Raw genomic sequence first — 16121 nt, 5'->3', positions numbered from 1 at the left:
TCGGTTACTTGAACTCTGTGAAGCATTTATTTGGGCCGCAATCAGAGGTGCAGTTAACTTTAATGAACTTATCCTCCACAGCAGAGGTAACTCTGGGTCTTCCTTTCCTGTGGCGGTCCTCATGAGAGCCAGGTTCATCCTAGCGCTTGATGATCTTTGCGACTGCATTTGAAGAAATTTTTAATGTTCTTGAAATTTTCCAGATTAAAGTAGGGAAAATATATATATTGTCAAACGGATTGTATTCAACTGAAATGTATCTTCTACATTAACTTTGAGAGAGGTGCAGGGGGCTGCCCAGAGAACAGTCATTTAGGGGAAGAACAACACATTTTTACCTTGTTAACTCTGGGATTTGATCCAGCAACCTTCCGGTTACTGGTCCAACGCTCTAACCACTAGGCTACCTGCCGCACCCAAATAATGATGGACTGTGGTTTCTCTTTGCTTATTTGAGCTGTTCTTGTCATAATATGGACTTGATCTTTTACCAAATAGGGCTCCTGTATACCACCCCTACCTTGTTACAACACAACTGATTGGCTCAAACGCATTAAGGAAAGAAATCCCACAAATTAACAAGGCACACCTGTGAAATTCAATGCATTCCAGGTGACTACCTCATGAAACTAGTTGAGAGAATGCCAAAAGAGTGCAAAGCTGTCATCAAGGCAAAGGGTGAAGAATCTCAAATATATTTTGTTTTGTTTAACACTTCTTTGGTTAATACATGATTCCATGTGTTATTTCATAGTTTTGATGTCTTCACTATTATTCTACAATGTAGAAAATATTAAAACAAAGAAAAACCCTTGAAATGAGTAGGTGTCCAAACTTTTGACTGGTATTGTACATATAAATAATGGTGTGTATAAACAGTATGGATATGATAAATGGAATTTTTTTGTTTAACGTTTAAAAACGACCACTATAGGTTTTCCGTTTAAAACGATAAGAAAAATCATAAAATTCCACGTCAATTCACAATGTAGAATAACGATCCTATTATATATGTTTGACCGTAACGGCCGGGCAATGAATTTATATCCACCACAACCCTTTACAGACATACAACGCAGCTACAGACATACAACGCAGCTACACGTGATAACTTTTCAGACAATTAAAAAAAGTGCCGCATCAGAAGAGTCTGTAGCTTTTCAGACAGTAGATTTCTGCTCAGGCATATCATGTTCTATTGTTTCCCTGACAACAAGAAACATTGCTGATTGATGTGCTGCTGTGTTGTTTCTAATGGTAGGGTAGCTAGATGTGCTTTATTTCTACTAAATGTCTTGGTAAGTCACAGTATTTCAATAACTTTAAAGCACTATTTTAAGAGAACGTGGTCTGCGTGCAGGCAGGCAGGCTGCGCGCAGCAGATCAAGATGTGATTGACAGTTCTGGTCGCATTGCGATAGTCCCGCTTCAGAAGCAGCATTACTTTACAGACAAGTAAAACGCCGTTCATATCTCCAGAGAAGGTTTTGTGTCTGCATTTAAAAAGCCGTAGTGTAGCCTACCCTAACAGACCACATTCCATTATATCTGAAAAGGGTCATCGATACAGGCTACCGGTAGCCTACTGTCATTTCATGCTTCGTGCTTCTACACCTGCATTGCTTGCAGTCTGGGGTTTTAGGCTGGGTTTCTGTACAGCACTTTGAGATATCAGCTGATGTACGAAGGGCTATATAAATACATTTGATTTGATTTTGATTTGATTTCATATTATGAGAAAAAAACACCTCCTCCCACTCAGCAACGAAGAGTACCCTGTGCTTCCAAGACTGGCCAGAAGATACCTCTGTATCCCGGCAACATCGGTTCCATGAATAAACTAGGATATTCTAAATCAAATCTAAATGTTGTGCCACAAGCACCGAATACAACACGTGTAGATCTTACCTTGAAATGCTTACATACAAGCCCTTAAACAACAATGCAGTTCAAGAAATAGAATTATGAAAATATTTACTACATAAATTAAAGTAAAAAATAACACTAAAAAGGCTATATACAGGGAGTACGGGTACAGAGTCAATGTGCGGGGGTACAGGTTAGTCAAGGTAATTTGTAAAAACATGGGGGGGGGTCAAAGTAAATAGTCCAGGTGGCCATTTGATTAATTGTTCAGCAGTCTTATGGCTTGGGGGATAGAAACTGTTAAGGAGCCTTTTGGTCCTAGACTTGGTGCACTTGCCGTGCGGTAGCAGAGTGTGAGAGGAAAATGAACATGTTTACCTGCTTTGTTTAATATTAATAGTTAACAATTATATATACTTAACAAACTGTAAGACATTTCAGTTCTACTAATTCTGTGTTTTCATCAGGGTGCATACTCCAGCTCCCTGCAGCTAGTCAAGGCATGTGGTCAAGGACATGGGTTTTACTCAAGATAGTAGAGGTCGACCGATTATGATTTTTCACCGCCGATACCGATTATTGCAGGACCAAAAAAGCCGATACCGATTAATCAGACGATTTTGAACATTTATTTGTAACAATGACAATTACAACAATACTGAATGAACACTCATTTTAACTTAATATAATACATCAATCAAATCAATTTAGCCTCAAATAAATAATGAAACATGTTCAATTTGGTTTAAATAATGCAAAAACAAAGTGTTGGAGAAGAAAGTAAGTGTAATATGTGCCATGTAAGAAAGCTAAAGTTTAAGTTCCTTGCTCAGAACATGAGAACATATGAAAGCTGGTGGTTCCTTTTAACACGAGTCTTCAATATTCCCAGGTAAGACGTTTTAGGTTGTAGTTATTATAGGAATTATAGGACTATTTCTCTCTATACCATTTGTATTTCATTAACCTTTGACTATTGGATGTTCTTATAGGCACTTCGGTATTGCCAGTGTAACAGTATAGCTTCCATCCCTCTCCTCGCCACTACCTGGGCTCGAACCAGGAACACATCGACAACAGCCACCCTCGAAGCAGCGTTACCCATGCAGAGCAAGGGGAACAACTACACCCAAGTTTCAGAGCAAGTGACGTTTGAAACTCTATTAGCGCGCACCCAGCTAACTAGCTAGCCATTTCACATTGGTTACACCAGCCTGATCTCGGGAGTTGATAGGCTTGAAGTCATAAACAGGACAATGCCTGAAACATTGCGAAGAGCTGCTGGCAAAACGCATGAAAGTGCTGTTTGAATGAATGATTACGAGCCTGCTGGTGCCTACCATCACTCAGTCAGCCTGCTCCATCAAATCATAGACTTAATTATAACACATAGAAATACGAGCCTTAGGGTCATTAATTTGGTCGAATCCGGAAACTATCATTTCGAAAACATTTATTCTTTCAGTGAAATACGGAACCGTTCCGTATCTTATCTAACAGGTGGCATCCCTAAGTTGAAATATTGCTGTTACATTGCACAACCTTCAATGTTATGTCATAATTACGTAAAATTCTGGCAAATTAGTTCACAATGAGTCAGGCGGCCCAAACTGTTGCATATACCCTGACTCTGCGTGCAATGAACGCAAGATAAGTCACACAATTTCATCTGGTCAATATTGCCTGCTAACCTTTCTTTTAGCTAAATATGCAGGTTTAAAAATATATACTTCTGTGTATTGATTTTAAGAAAGGCATTGATGTTTATGGTTAGGTACACTTTGGAGCAACGATAGTCCTTTTTCACGAATGAGCACCGCATCGATTATATGAAACGCAGGACACGCTAGATAAACTAGTAATATCATCAACCATGTGTAGTTATAACTAGTGATTATGATTGATTGATTGTTTTTTATAAGATAAGTTTAATGTTAGCTAGCAACTTACCGTGGCTTCTTACTGCATTCCCGTAACAGGCAGGCTCCTCGTGAGGTAGGTGGTTAGAGCATTGGACTAGTTAACCTTAAGGTTGCAAGATTGAATCCCTGAGCTGACAAGGTAAACATCTGTCGTTCTGCCCCCGAACAAGGCAGTTAACCCACCGCTCCTAGGCCGTCATTGAAAATAAGACTGTGTTCTTAACTGATTTGCCTCGTTAAATAAAGTTGTAAAAAATAAATTTAAAAAACTGCAAGAACAGCATCCAAAAATACCCATTTCCGATTGTTATGAAAACTTGAAATCGGCCCCAATTAATCGGCCATTCCGATTAATCGGTCGACCTCTACAAGATAGCGGAGTTGAGTTGGTGTTGGATAACGATGAGAGGAATCAAACTCTGGTTTCTATACAATAAGAACAGTCCTCACAACAAATGCTATCTGACTGGGGGGGGGGTCCTCCTTTCTCATATATCAAGTCTCACCTTTTGAACCATTCCATACATCTGATGTTCGTCATGTAGGCTAAGAGGGTGCATCTCTGCTATAAAATATATTTGTATTCTTTCTATGTCAGAGCTGCTTGGCACGACAATCAAGAGTGTTGGGTCGACCAGCCTCACCGGCTGCCTTACATTTTGAATAAAGTAATATCCCGATCGGTGTTTGACCTTGTCTTTCCTCATTATTGATTAGAATTTCAATGACAAGAGAGAACAGTCTACTTGGGTGACTGGAGTCTTTGACCATTTTGAGTCTTCCTCTCACACACCGCCTAGTATATAGGTCCTGGATGGTATCAAGGCAACAGACCAAAGACTGAACACACACTCTCCTCATTAGCAAAGAGAAAGAGCAGGCAGGCCAGCGCAAGGGAGTGAGAGGGGCCAACAAAACCGTGCGCCTAGTAGTCTAGTGGTTAGAGCGTTGGACTAGTAACCGAAAGGTTGCAAGATCGAATCCCCAAGCTGACAAGGTAAAAATCTGTCGTTCTGCCCCTGAACAAGGCAGTTAGCCTACTGTTCCAGGCCTATAACACAGAAAATTACATTTTTTGTGATAATTGCACTGTGATTTTAATTATGTAGGGGGTCAAAAAAATTATGTTTGGATTTTTCTTAACGTTAAGGATCCAACTTTGTTTAAACGTAATTCCCAACGTTGTATACATACTCCTAGCCTCATGGACATTATATGAATAGACAAGGTGTGTGTGGATGAGAATGACAATTGACGTCATATTAACATATCAGAGGTGGAGTCTTACCAATGAGGAGGAGGGCAGCGTCCATAACAGCTGCTCCGTTCAACATAGTGGCCATCAGAATGTCGTGACCAGGACAGTCCACAAAGGACACATGTCTGACCAGTTTGAAGTTGCCCTTGGTTCCAGGGATGTCTGTAGGGAACTCATCAGGAGTACTGGAGCCACACGACCTGTAGCACTCTGGCCTGGGACAGCTGGGGTCATCCAGCTTATACACCTAGAGCAGGGAGGGGAGGGCAGGTCAGTAGGGAAACATCACCTGTGCTACTGGTACTATGCCATTTCCATTCTCTCACATGTATTCTGCCCATGTCACAGCCCTTCCTCATGTGTGATCCTATTTCTGTTAGGGTCAATGGCCACTGTTGCTTACCTTGGCGTTAGCGTAACCTAGCTTGATTGTGATGTTCCTCTCCAATTCGTTCTTGAAGCGGACAGTGTGAACCCCTGAGATGGCCTTGACCACCGTCGACTTCCCGTGGGCCACATGACCAATGGTGCCTACAGGGCAGGGAGGACAGAGAGTGTTACTGGAGGTGCTATGTGGAGGGTATTAGGGGTCAATGCTGACACGTTGGGCTACACTATTGATCAAGTTCACAGAAATCGCAATACTGACATGTGCAATACACATAATCGCAAGATGTGGCATGCAATATTTTGAAACGCATCTCAGCAGTATGTAATGTCCGTTTTTATAGTTTACTCCTTTGTTTTTTCTCCTCAAGGCTGCTTCCCACACACAAACCCATGTTACTCAAGCTGCGCAGTTCCTCCTCCTCGCTGTTGGATTCACCCTATGTTTGCATGCTGTCCTATTTAGGTATTGGCCTTTCTAGGGAGTTTTTCCTAGCCACCGTGCTTCTACACCTGCATTGCTTGCTGTTTGGGGTTTTAGGCTGGGTTTCTGTACAGCACTTTGAGATATCAGCTGATGTACGAAGGGCTATATAAATAAATGTGATTTGATTTGATTTAGGTCAAATGCATCAACCGATTGTTCCAAAACAGAACATTCTATTTCTATGATTCCAACAGTTCACCCAAGTGTTTTGATTTATATTGCAAGTGCAATCGCAATATTTGGTATATATTTTTTTAAGCAAGTCCATTTTGTTCCCCTATGCTGCAGCCCCACAGCATGACATTGCCAATAATATGTCTGAATCCTTATTTCCACAAAGGCAAATGTCAACATACAATCAGACAGGCTAGAATCAGATCAAGTGAGTAGACACCACTACTGTAGGGGATTGGTTCTGGTTCACTCACCAATGTTGATGGTGGCCTGTCTGCTGATGATCTCTTGAGAGAGAGGAGTCAGGGTGGACACATCCTGATGAGAGAACACATACAGGTCATTGAAGTATGCAAAGTGTAGCACATGGGGATGTGAAACTTACTCCTCAACCTTGTCTTGCCACTTGAACCGCCAAATTTTAACTTTTAAGTGGCGCTGACTGGTAAGACGCTTCAGGAAAGCTGTCACGTCTGCTAGCAAGGCAGAGGTCCTGTGTTCAAGTCTGGTGGAATCAGGAGTGGTAAATTTGGCGGTGACGTCCGTTATAAAAGTATGGTATCTAGTGGGCTAATAACATTATGAGAGAGCTAGCCATGAGAAGTAAATAATGGATGATTTATTGTGTGAGTATCGTGAGCTATGACATTGTGAAGCAGACAGTGGAAGCGTAATCTATTCTGCATAATTAAACGGGACCTGTGGAGCGGCTGGAAGTTTACGTGACGTGCTCCTAGTGAAGTGACCATCAGGTGCTGATGATACCATGGTAAAATATCCCCATCAATAATATCGACTAATTGAACAGCTAAATTACAGCGTATCTTAATAATATATTTTTAAGTGTTGAGCATAGGTCATTCATACAAAGGAATGGGCTGTTGTTCAGTTGTGCTGCGACATTTCCTGTCCATTCAGGGAAGATGTGCACTGAACAGCTGTCTACTTTTAATTTCAGTGACAACTGCACATACACAACTGAATGCAAACACGACTGACTTGGAGGAACAAATGTACTTGTAGGTCTAGAACGTTACTATATATAAAAGAGAAAACTGTCTTTACTTATTGGGCATGGCTGAATATGGACAATCCCCACGTTGCTACGACAGCCAAGCTAATGTTACCGTTAGCATGTGCCGGTAAAACAGTCCCTTTCCCAGAGCCCGCAACAACATCATTATTCATATTTTGTTCGGTGACTTTTAAAGAATCTAACCGTCCCTATCCATATCATCAATGTTGAAAAGATCAACACTCACCAGATCATTTAGATCTTGTTTGGAAAGATGAGGCTGACCCAGCGTTATTCCAGACTCGTCACCCGCCATCTTAAACGTAAAAAGAATTTGAGTATGTTGCGGCGATTGCCTGAAAGATTTAGTACACCAAATTCTACTCAGCAAGTTGTGTCTCCTGTAATATCACCAGTCAGACATGACAGTTGTCAGAAATTAGATGTTTCATCGTGTGTTATCGTGAATTGTATAATAGAAATGCATGATATATTTGGTGAACGACTGAAAGGGTCCTTTCGTTAGGGATGATGCAATATTCTAATTCACTAGCAATTCAAAGCCCTTCTTTACACAATATTCACTGGTGCTGTTGACAGCTACTGTGAAGTAACTGCATATAATTTATATCGTTTCATCGATGTGCTTTTGTTTGATTTACTCATCGTAAAAGAAGTGAGAAAGAACTTCAGATACATGCGTTGGGTCCGTCCTTTATTGATGACGTCACTCGTTATTTGTCCATTTGTAGTTTTTTCATACTTTTTTATTGTCAAGTGCCCGCTCTATGTTATATGATACATTATCGCTCTCATTTTCTCAATAGTATCTCGTTCTCCATATCCCGTCAATCATTCACCAGCACAGCCCCTCCACTATCAATAAGGCATCGTAGCTTTCACCTGGATTCGCTTGGTCAGTCTATGTCATGGAAAGACCAGGTGCTCATAATGTTTTCTACACTCACTGTATGTGATCGTATAGAAATGTAAATAAGGTTTGAAATGATTATGTTTTAGTCAAATATTATATATGTTTGTGCTTCTTGCTGTCAATATGTAGTCTACAAATGGTTTTTAAGTAGTTTTTTGGGGTTATCTGTACTTTACTTTACCATATATATTTCTGACAACTTTTACTTCACTACATTCCTAAAGAAAATTATGTACTTTTTACACCATCAATTTTCCCTGACACCCAAAAGTACTCGTTACATTTTGAATGCTTAGCAGGAAAGGAACATGGTCCAGTTCACACACTTATCAATTGAACATCCCTGCTCATCGCTACTGCCTCTGATCTGGCGGACTCACCAAACACAAATACTTTATATGTGAATAATGTCTGAGTGCTGGAGTGTGCCTCTGGCTATCCGTAAAAAAGAAAATATATGAAAATTGTGCAGACTGGTTTGCATAATATAAAATAATTTATACTTTTGATACTTAAGTATATTTGAGCAATTACATTTACTTTTGATACTTAAGTATATTTAAAACCAAATACTTTGACTTTAACTTAAGTAGTATTTTACTGGGTTACTTTGACTTTTACTTGAGTCATTTTCTATTAAGGTATCTTTTCTTTTCCTCAAGTATGACAATTGGGTACTTTTTTCAGCACTGCCCACAGCTTAATCTACAGTAGCTAATGATCTCTGGTCCATGGTGACAAATTGTCTGTTTGTGAGGTAGGATTTGAACTAGCCAATGGCCAGGCCAGTGAGACCAATGAGCTGCTCCAGTCTTTCCAGTGGGATGTTGTGGTTCACAATGTGAAAGTCTGCACTGAGGTCCAGGATGATCAGGATGCCCTATATACCCTGAATCAGCATAACGATAACCTTATGCATAACCAGGCCAAAACAGTAAGCTACAGCGCTGCTCAGTAGTGTAAAGAGTTTTAAATGTTGTGCTCCACCTGAAAAATGATTTGGGGTATAGACTCATTAACACTGCCCCAATGTAGAACTAACATGGATATGATGCAGAGATTCAGACAAGGCTTTAATGTTAATACCGGTAAGGAGGATGAGGGCGGGACATCAAAAGTGTGTGAGCAGGGTTGCTGGAACAGCCCGCTCTGGCTGATCCACCAAAAATCATTCCATCATTCTGTTTAACTGCTGAGAAAAAAAAGAAAGTGAGGGAGAGATAGATAGAGGATAGTTGATTACAAGGTCAATATATATATATATATTTCATCTTTATTTAACCAGGTAGGCTAGTTGAGAACAAGTTCTCATTAATAATATGAAGAGAGAGGCCTCAATTATTCTGCACCACTGCAGCTCTATAATCGCAGGTTGACCCTAGAACACCTGCCTGATGATTTTGATTGACAGGTTCACTTGCACTGCACAACGACGCCACTAAAGTTCCGTTCTAACAGGCTATACCTAGGAAATGACGTCAGTGCGGGGAATATGGCGTCTGCAGTGTCTATGGACTCTACAGACAAACAGTATATTAATATCAAGTTAAAATAACGACTAATTAAAGCCGCAGTGGAATTGTAAATGGACGATACGGAATATTCGGCCATGTTTTTTTATTGTCCTTTTTCTTGATCTCGGATATAAACCCGCAACACATGTCAGAAGAAGCCAGGTCTGCCTGGTCAAAGAGGGGTTGTGGGGACTCGCAGCGCCGAGGTGAGAGACACTAGCCTGCTAAGCTAGCTAGCGATAAATATTTCCACGGGATGTCGTGAGCTACAAGTCAATTCAAGCTTGCAATAAAATGTGTATTGCCGTTAGGAAGTTGGCTAGCTACATTGGCTATCATTTTGACTGTCCTGTCATGGCCTAACGCGAAAAATAAGCAATCTGTGATTTTCCCGACTGCGCGAGCTCACTGGTTAGCTACGTTGTAACGTCAGTTTGCTAGCCAACACGATTACGTCAAAGATTAGCCTACACGGCGAATCTAATGTTTTTGAGTCAGTTAACGTTAAATGCACTAGCTATATTATCAATTATGATTTAATTCATAGGGGGGGAATTAATTTCTAGCGTTGTAGAATGTTTTTCTCTGTCTCTAGATCAGGGCAAACATAAACAGAGGAAATGTGAGCGTCCCCTCAGCCTGCTGTCAGCTAAGTTCGAGACTGGCCTCGAGGCCCCCAAAAGGTACAATCTCCATGACAACCATAACAACCATCCATTCCTACTTCTACCTGTAGCCTACATCCTCCATCCACGGCTGGTGGCCGAAAGGAGGGATCCTTTCTTCCTTAATAGGGCCACCAGCCATTGATCTGACAAAGCAGGAGGGAATGGTGCAATTTTGAGTATTGGAATGGGGATCCAAGGCAGCCTGTTCTTGGAGCCTCAGTATGTGTTCCTCTCAATCAGGGAAAGTTCTGTTCAGACATCTTGTTTAACTTACTCAGTAGCTTTAGGTCTAGCCTGCGGTTTGGTTTGAATAACCTTTTTTTTATTGCTACATTTTTTGTTGTTGATTTTCAACATACAGTTTCGATGTACAATAAAATGTTGGGTTTGTCGTCCAGGTGATTCAGAGAAGGGCGTTGTTAGTTTCTCCTGGGACACAAGGGCCACTGTCCTCTGATTGGCTCGGAATAGCCCCTCTGACATGCCCGTGGCCAATCAGAGGTGAGTGTGCATTGTGTGAGAGAATGAATGCATGCATTTGTATCTGATTGTCTGTGGGTGAGTGGGTTTGCTGCTAGTGTGTGAGTGCATAATTGTCTGCTGGTGTGTTTGGGTGTACGCATGCAGCACACGTTTCTGTGTGGGTGTGTATTTTAGTGTGGGTGTGTATTTTAGTGTGGGTGTGTATTTCGATGTCTGTCTGTATGAGCGCTGAGGTGTGAATGTTGAATGTTCTTGACGTCATTCTAGAGCCTTCCACTGAGACAGACTTTTACACACACACACACACACACACACACACACACACACACGTGTGTTAGAAAAAACACAGCCATGTGTTAGAAAGAGAAATACAGCATTGTGTTTTAACTGCAGTGTGACGCATCCCTTTTGAGTGACTCTTTTATTGGTCTGTGGTTGAACAGTAAAGCATTACTACCATCATATTACTAGTGTGTTATTAATCCCCTCTCCTTACTTCAGGTGTGTGTTGTCAATGGGGAGGTGTGTGTGAGCTATTAACCTCCTCTCTCCTCCTCCAGGTGTGTGATGTCGGCGGGGGAGGTGGAGATGTACCTGTCCCAGGTGCATGATGGGAGCGTGTCCTCAGGGTTTCGGGCGCTCTACGAGGAGAGACTCCTATTGGACGTCACACTGCTCATAGAGGAACACCACTTCCAGGTTAGCCTCACTCACTCACTCACTCACTCACTCACTCACTCACTCACTCACTCACTCACACTAATGTAATGTTATCCCCTCCTCCAGGCTCACAAAGCCCTGCTAGCGACCCAGAGTGACTACTTCCGGGTCATGTTCACAGCAGACATGAGAGAGAGAGACCAGGACAAGATCCACATGAAGGGGTTAACAGCTGCCGGCTTCGGCCACGTACTGAGGTTCATGTACTATGGTTCACTGGAGCTCAGCATGGTCACTGTGCAGGAGATACTACAGGTAACACACACACAACTGTCTCTTTAACCCTTTAAGCTGTGATGTATGTCCAATTCTCTTGTTTCTTCTTGCTGATGATCGGTCACTCTCTCTCTTTGTTTCCCCTCACCCTCTAGGCAGCCATGTACGTCCAGCTGACAGAGGTGGTAGAGTTCTGTTGTTCCTTCCTGCTGTCTAAGATCTGTCTGGAGAACTGTGCTGAAGTGCTGAGGCTGCTGGAGGACTTCAGCGTGGGGGTGGAGGGTGTGCAGGAGCAGCTTGACAACTTCCTGCTGGAGAACTTTGTTCCTCTGATGAGCAGACCTGACTTCCTGTCCTACCTCAGCCTTGAGAGACTGCAGGTGGGCTGGAATAACTCTCACATATTAGTTGAGTGTGTACCCAAAAAGTGATGCTCTTTATAACAGGTGATATATTGTTATTAACTGTGTGTGTGTGTCAGGCGTACCTGGACAGTGATGCCCTGAGTCGCTTCCCGGAGATAGAGCTTTATGAGTCTGTCCAGGCCTGGCTACGACACGACCGCCGCCGCTGGAGACACACAGACGCTGTCGTCCAGTCTCTACGCTTCTGTCTGATGACTGCTGCTAACGTCTTCGAGAAGGTAAGACACACACACACACACAAGATGAGTCACATGGTTCCCATGTGTGCAACCTGCTCTCTATGACATCACCTCTTACTAATTCTTCTTTGTCTCCCTCTCCTCCCTCAGGTGAAGACGTCAGAGTTCTATCGTTACTCTCGACGGCTGCGTCAAGAGGTGGACCAGGCTCTCGGCTACTTCCACGACGTCAACGAGCAGCCACTGGTCGAGACACGGTCCAACCGCATCCGCTCAGTCCGACCACAGACCGCCGTGTTCAGGGGCATGATCGGACACAGCATGGTCAACAGCAAGATCCTACTGCTGCACAGACCCAAGGTAAGATCCTACTGCTGCACAGACCCAAGGTAAGATCCTACTGCTGCACAGACCCAAGGTAAGATCCTACTGCTGCACAGACCCAAGGTAAGATCCTACTGCTGCACAGACCCAAGGTAAGATCCTACTGCTGCACAGACCCAAGGTAAGATCCTACTGCTGCACAGACCCAAGGTAAGATCCTACTGCTGCACAGACCCAAGGTAAGATCCTACTGCTGCACAGACCCAAGGTAAGATCCTACTGCTGCACAGACCCAAGGTAAGATCCTACTGCTGCACAGACCCAAGGTAAGATCCTACTGCTGCACAGACCCAAGGTAAGATCCTACTCCTGCACAGACAGGATCCACCAGGTGTGAACAACGCTCCTGAAGTGTGGAGGATTTTGTTGCAGCCATTTACTAATACAGGGGTTCCCAACCTTTTTTTTTTCCCAGGGTGCCCTTTCTCCCATTTGAAAATCTTTTGTTTATTGAGGTAGCCTATATTAAATACACCACCAGCTTGATAAAAGGCCACTCTAAAATGTGCAGTTGTGGGAGCATGCAATTGGCATGCTGACTGCACGAATGTTACCCTAGTGCTGTTGCCAGATAATTTAATGTTAATTTCTCTACCATAAGCCGTCTCCAACGTTGTTTTAGAGAATTTGGCAGTATGTCCTACCGGCCTCACAACAGCAGACCACGTGTAACCACGCCAAGCCCAGGACCTCCACATCCGGCGGCTTCACCAGCGAGATCGTCTGAGATCATTGAATTAATTTAAATTGACTGATTTCTTTATATGAACTGTAAAACCGTTGAAATCATTGCATAATGCATTTATATTTTTGTTCAGTATAGTAACAAGACTCTTGACATCTTTTAAGTAGGCTGATATTATTAATAATAATGGATAAGGAATATGTAATTCCGCTACCAAATGTTTTCTGATAATTTATATGAACTCTCAATTTAATCATACATATTCTCTTTTGATATACATTGTATAAGATTACTTCCCAAGCAATTTTTGTTATTGTAATTTGAAATATAATTAAAATAATTAAAAAACTTCCCAAGCAAAGTCAAATTTCTTTGAATCCTCGACTTTAGAAGGTCGTAGATCAGCTTAGGAACGTCAGAGCCTAACCAAATATATGTGCAACAGAGTCACGTCTTCCTCTGGCATTTACCGCTTGTTTCCAGCCTCAAGCATCGCAAATTTAGGCATTGTTTAAGATCGGTATACTTCAGAGGGTTTAGGTTAAATGCGGAAGACGCATTTCCGTTGAATGCATTCATTTGTTTAACTGGAAGTCGTCGTCGTCCCCCCCCCCCCCCCCCCCCCCCCCCCCCATGAAATGTTGCTGCCTCTAGGTTGGGAACCCCTGGTGTAATATGTGAAGTGTAACGTCTGTATGATCTGTCTGTAGGTGTGGTGGGAGTTGGAAGGTCCCCAGGTCCCTCTCCGTCCAGATTGCTTGGCCATCGTCAACAACTTTGCCTTCCTGTTGGGTGGGGAGGAGCTAGGGCCTGACGGGGAGTTCCACGCCTCCTCTAAAGTCTACCGTTACGACCCCCGCCAGAACTCCTGGCTACGCATGGCCGACATGTCTGTACCCAGGTCTGTAGTTGTCAGTACACAGGTCTTTAGTTGTCTGTACCCAGGTGGTACATGGTTTCATGTTTGTACAAGGTCTACTAGGATGTATTTTTATTTATTTTTTTAGCAAAAATGTATTTATAAACAATTGTCTTTACTTCCAGGTCAGAGTTTGCAGTGGGGGTCATTGGTAAGTACATCTACGCTGTTGCTGGCCGGACGCGGGACGAGACGTTCTACTCCACGGAGCGCTATGATATCACGGCGGACCGCTGGGAGTTTGTGGACCCGTACCCGGTCAACAAGTACGGTCATGAGGGCACAGTCCTAAACGGTAAACTCTACATCACAGGAGGAATCACATCCTCATCCACCTCCAAACAGGTGTGTGTGTTTGACCCTGGGCGAGACGCAGGGGGAGGGGTGTGTTTAGCGGGCTCGGGGGGAGCAGGAACGACGGACACACACAGGACACGCTCAGCTCGCACCCCCATCCTCCCCAGCACACACACCAGCTGCTGGGAGAACAAGTCGAAGATGAACTACGCTCGCTGCTTCCATAAGATGATCTCCCATAACGGGAAGCTGTACGTGTTCGGGGGGGTGTGTGTGATCCTCCGGGCGTCATTCGAGTCGCAAGGCTGCCCATCCACAGAGGTCTACGACCCTGAGACAGATGAGTGGACCATCCTGGCGTCGATGCCCATCGGGCGCAGTGGGCACGGTGTGGCAGTGCTGGACAGACAGATCATGGTGCTGGGGGGCCTCTGCTATAATGGACACTACTCTGACTCCATCCTCACTTTCGACCCAGATGACAACAAGTGGAAGGAAGACGAGTATCCCAGGATGCCTTGCAAACTGGACGGGCTGCAGGTGTGCACTCTACACTTCCCTGAGTACGTCCTGGAGCACGTCCGGCGCTGCAGCTGAGGTCTGGTTCAGTTCAGACATGCTCCTTTTTAAGGTTTGGGAATGCCCCCCTTTTTAAGACAGACTTCTCCCACAGGCTCCAGACGGCAGATGTGGGCCGGGCGGTGGAGGATAGGTGTTTACAGGTGTGACACTAATGCTCTAACTACACAGAAGCTTCTCAACTAGAGACACAGAATGGACTAAGCAGTCTCAAAAACCCGATCCTAGGTAACACCATGACTATGGTCTGGTTTTAATGATGGATGCTTTTGGCATAGTGGAACTACGTCACTGCCTACGCCGAAGGGAAAATAAATATTTGGGGATTCGCCCAGCAAATCGCGAGGCAGACATGCCAGAACATTGAGATTCAAATCCAAAGTTTCCAGGCAAAACCTTTGCAGTGGTTTTATTTAGTTAAGTGTAAATCCATTTGAATTCCATCACTTCTTGACAGCATCCCTTTTGATTTGAACGAAACCTTCCATATACATTTGCATTTCTTATAAGCGTTCAGAAAGTGACTTTGGACCTGAATTTCAAAACATTCGAGATAAATGTGCTCAAAGTTAACCCATTTTGCATATGTGCAGTTGAAGTTGGAAGTACACATACACCTTAGCCAAGTACATTTAAACTCCGTTTTTTTAAATGATTTTTTTTTACAATTCCTGACATTTAATCCAAGTTAAAATTCCCTGCCTTAGGTCAGTTAGGATAACCACTTTATTTTAAGAATGTGAAATGTCAGAAAAGTAGTACAGTGATATATTTAAGCTTTTATTTCTTTCATCACATTCCCAGTGGGTCAGAAGTTTACATACCCTCAATTAGTATTTGGTAACATTGTCTTTAAATTGTTTAACTTGGGTCAAATGTTTCGGGTAGCCTTCCACAAGCTTCCCACAATAAGTTGTATGAATTTTAGCCCATTCCTCCTGACAGAGCTGGTGTAACTGAGTCAGGTTTGTAGGCCTCCAAGCTCGCACACGCTTTTTCAGTTCTGTCC

General features: G+C 43.1%; 2 protein-coding genes across 4 annotated transcripts in view; one reads left to right on the top strand and one right to left on the bottom strand.

Annotated features, from left to right (window-relative positions):
- LOC109909894 (eukaryotic translation initiation factor 2 subunit 3) overlaps nt 1-7574 on the bottom strand; it is an 11785-nt gene extending 4211 nt beyond the window's left edge. Inside the window, exons 1-4 of the mRNA XM_020508973.2 lie at nt 7357-7574; nt 6349-6412; nt 5450-5577; nt 5077-5293 (exon numbers count right to left, since the gene is read on the bottom strand). Coding sequence (XP_020364562.1) covers nt 5077-5293; nt 5450-5577; nt 6349-6412; nt 7357-7425 — 478 coding nt within the window. The 5' untranslated portion in view covers nt 7426-7574. The remainder of the gene's footprint in view (nt 1-5076; nt 5294-5449; nt 5578-6348; nt 6413-7356) is intronic.
- Nucleotides 7575-9534: 1960 nt separating this feature from the next.
- klhl15 (kelch-like family member 15) lies at nt 9535-15795 on the top strand. Of its 3 annotated transcripts, XM_031796607.1 has the most exons (10): nt 9735-9763; nt 10153-10240; nt 10624-10726; nt 11269-11407; nt 11495-11683; nt 11800-12024; nt 12126-12287; nt 12399-12608; nt 14028-14218; nt 14362-15795. In XM_031796607.1, exons 3-10 carry the CDS (start codon nt 10707-10709, stop codon nt 15128-15130), a joined length of 1905 nt encoding a protein of 634 aa, XP_031652467.1. In that variant the 5' UTR covers nt 9735-9763; nt 10153-10240; nt 10624-10706; the 3' UTR covers nt 15131-15795. The 3 variants fall into 3 exon arrangements, with proteins under 3 accessions (XP_031652466.1, XP_031652468.1, XP_031652467.1); XM_031796606.1 differs by lacking the exon at nt 10624-10726 and having other exon boundaries at nt 9535-9763; XM_031796608.1 differs by lacking the exons at nt 10153-10240; nt 10624-10726 and having other exon boundaries at nt 9535-9763.
- The last annotated feature ends 326 nt before the right edge of the window (nt 15796-16121 follow it).

This window comes from Oncorhynchus kisutch, linkage group LG18, assembly GCF_002021735.2.
Source record: "Oncorhynchus kisutch isolate 150728-3 linkage group LG18, Okis_V2, whole genome shotgun sequence".
Taxonomy (NCBI): Eukaryota; Metazoa; Chordata; class Actinopteri; order Salmoniformes; family Salmonidae; genus Oncorhynchus; species Oncorhynchus kisutch.
The sequence above is the reverse complement of the archived record's forward strand: the minus strand, read 5'-3'. Positions and strand labels throughout refer to the sequence as shown.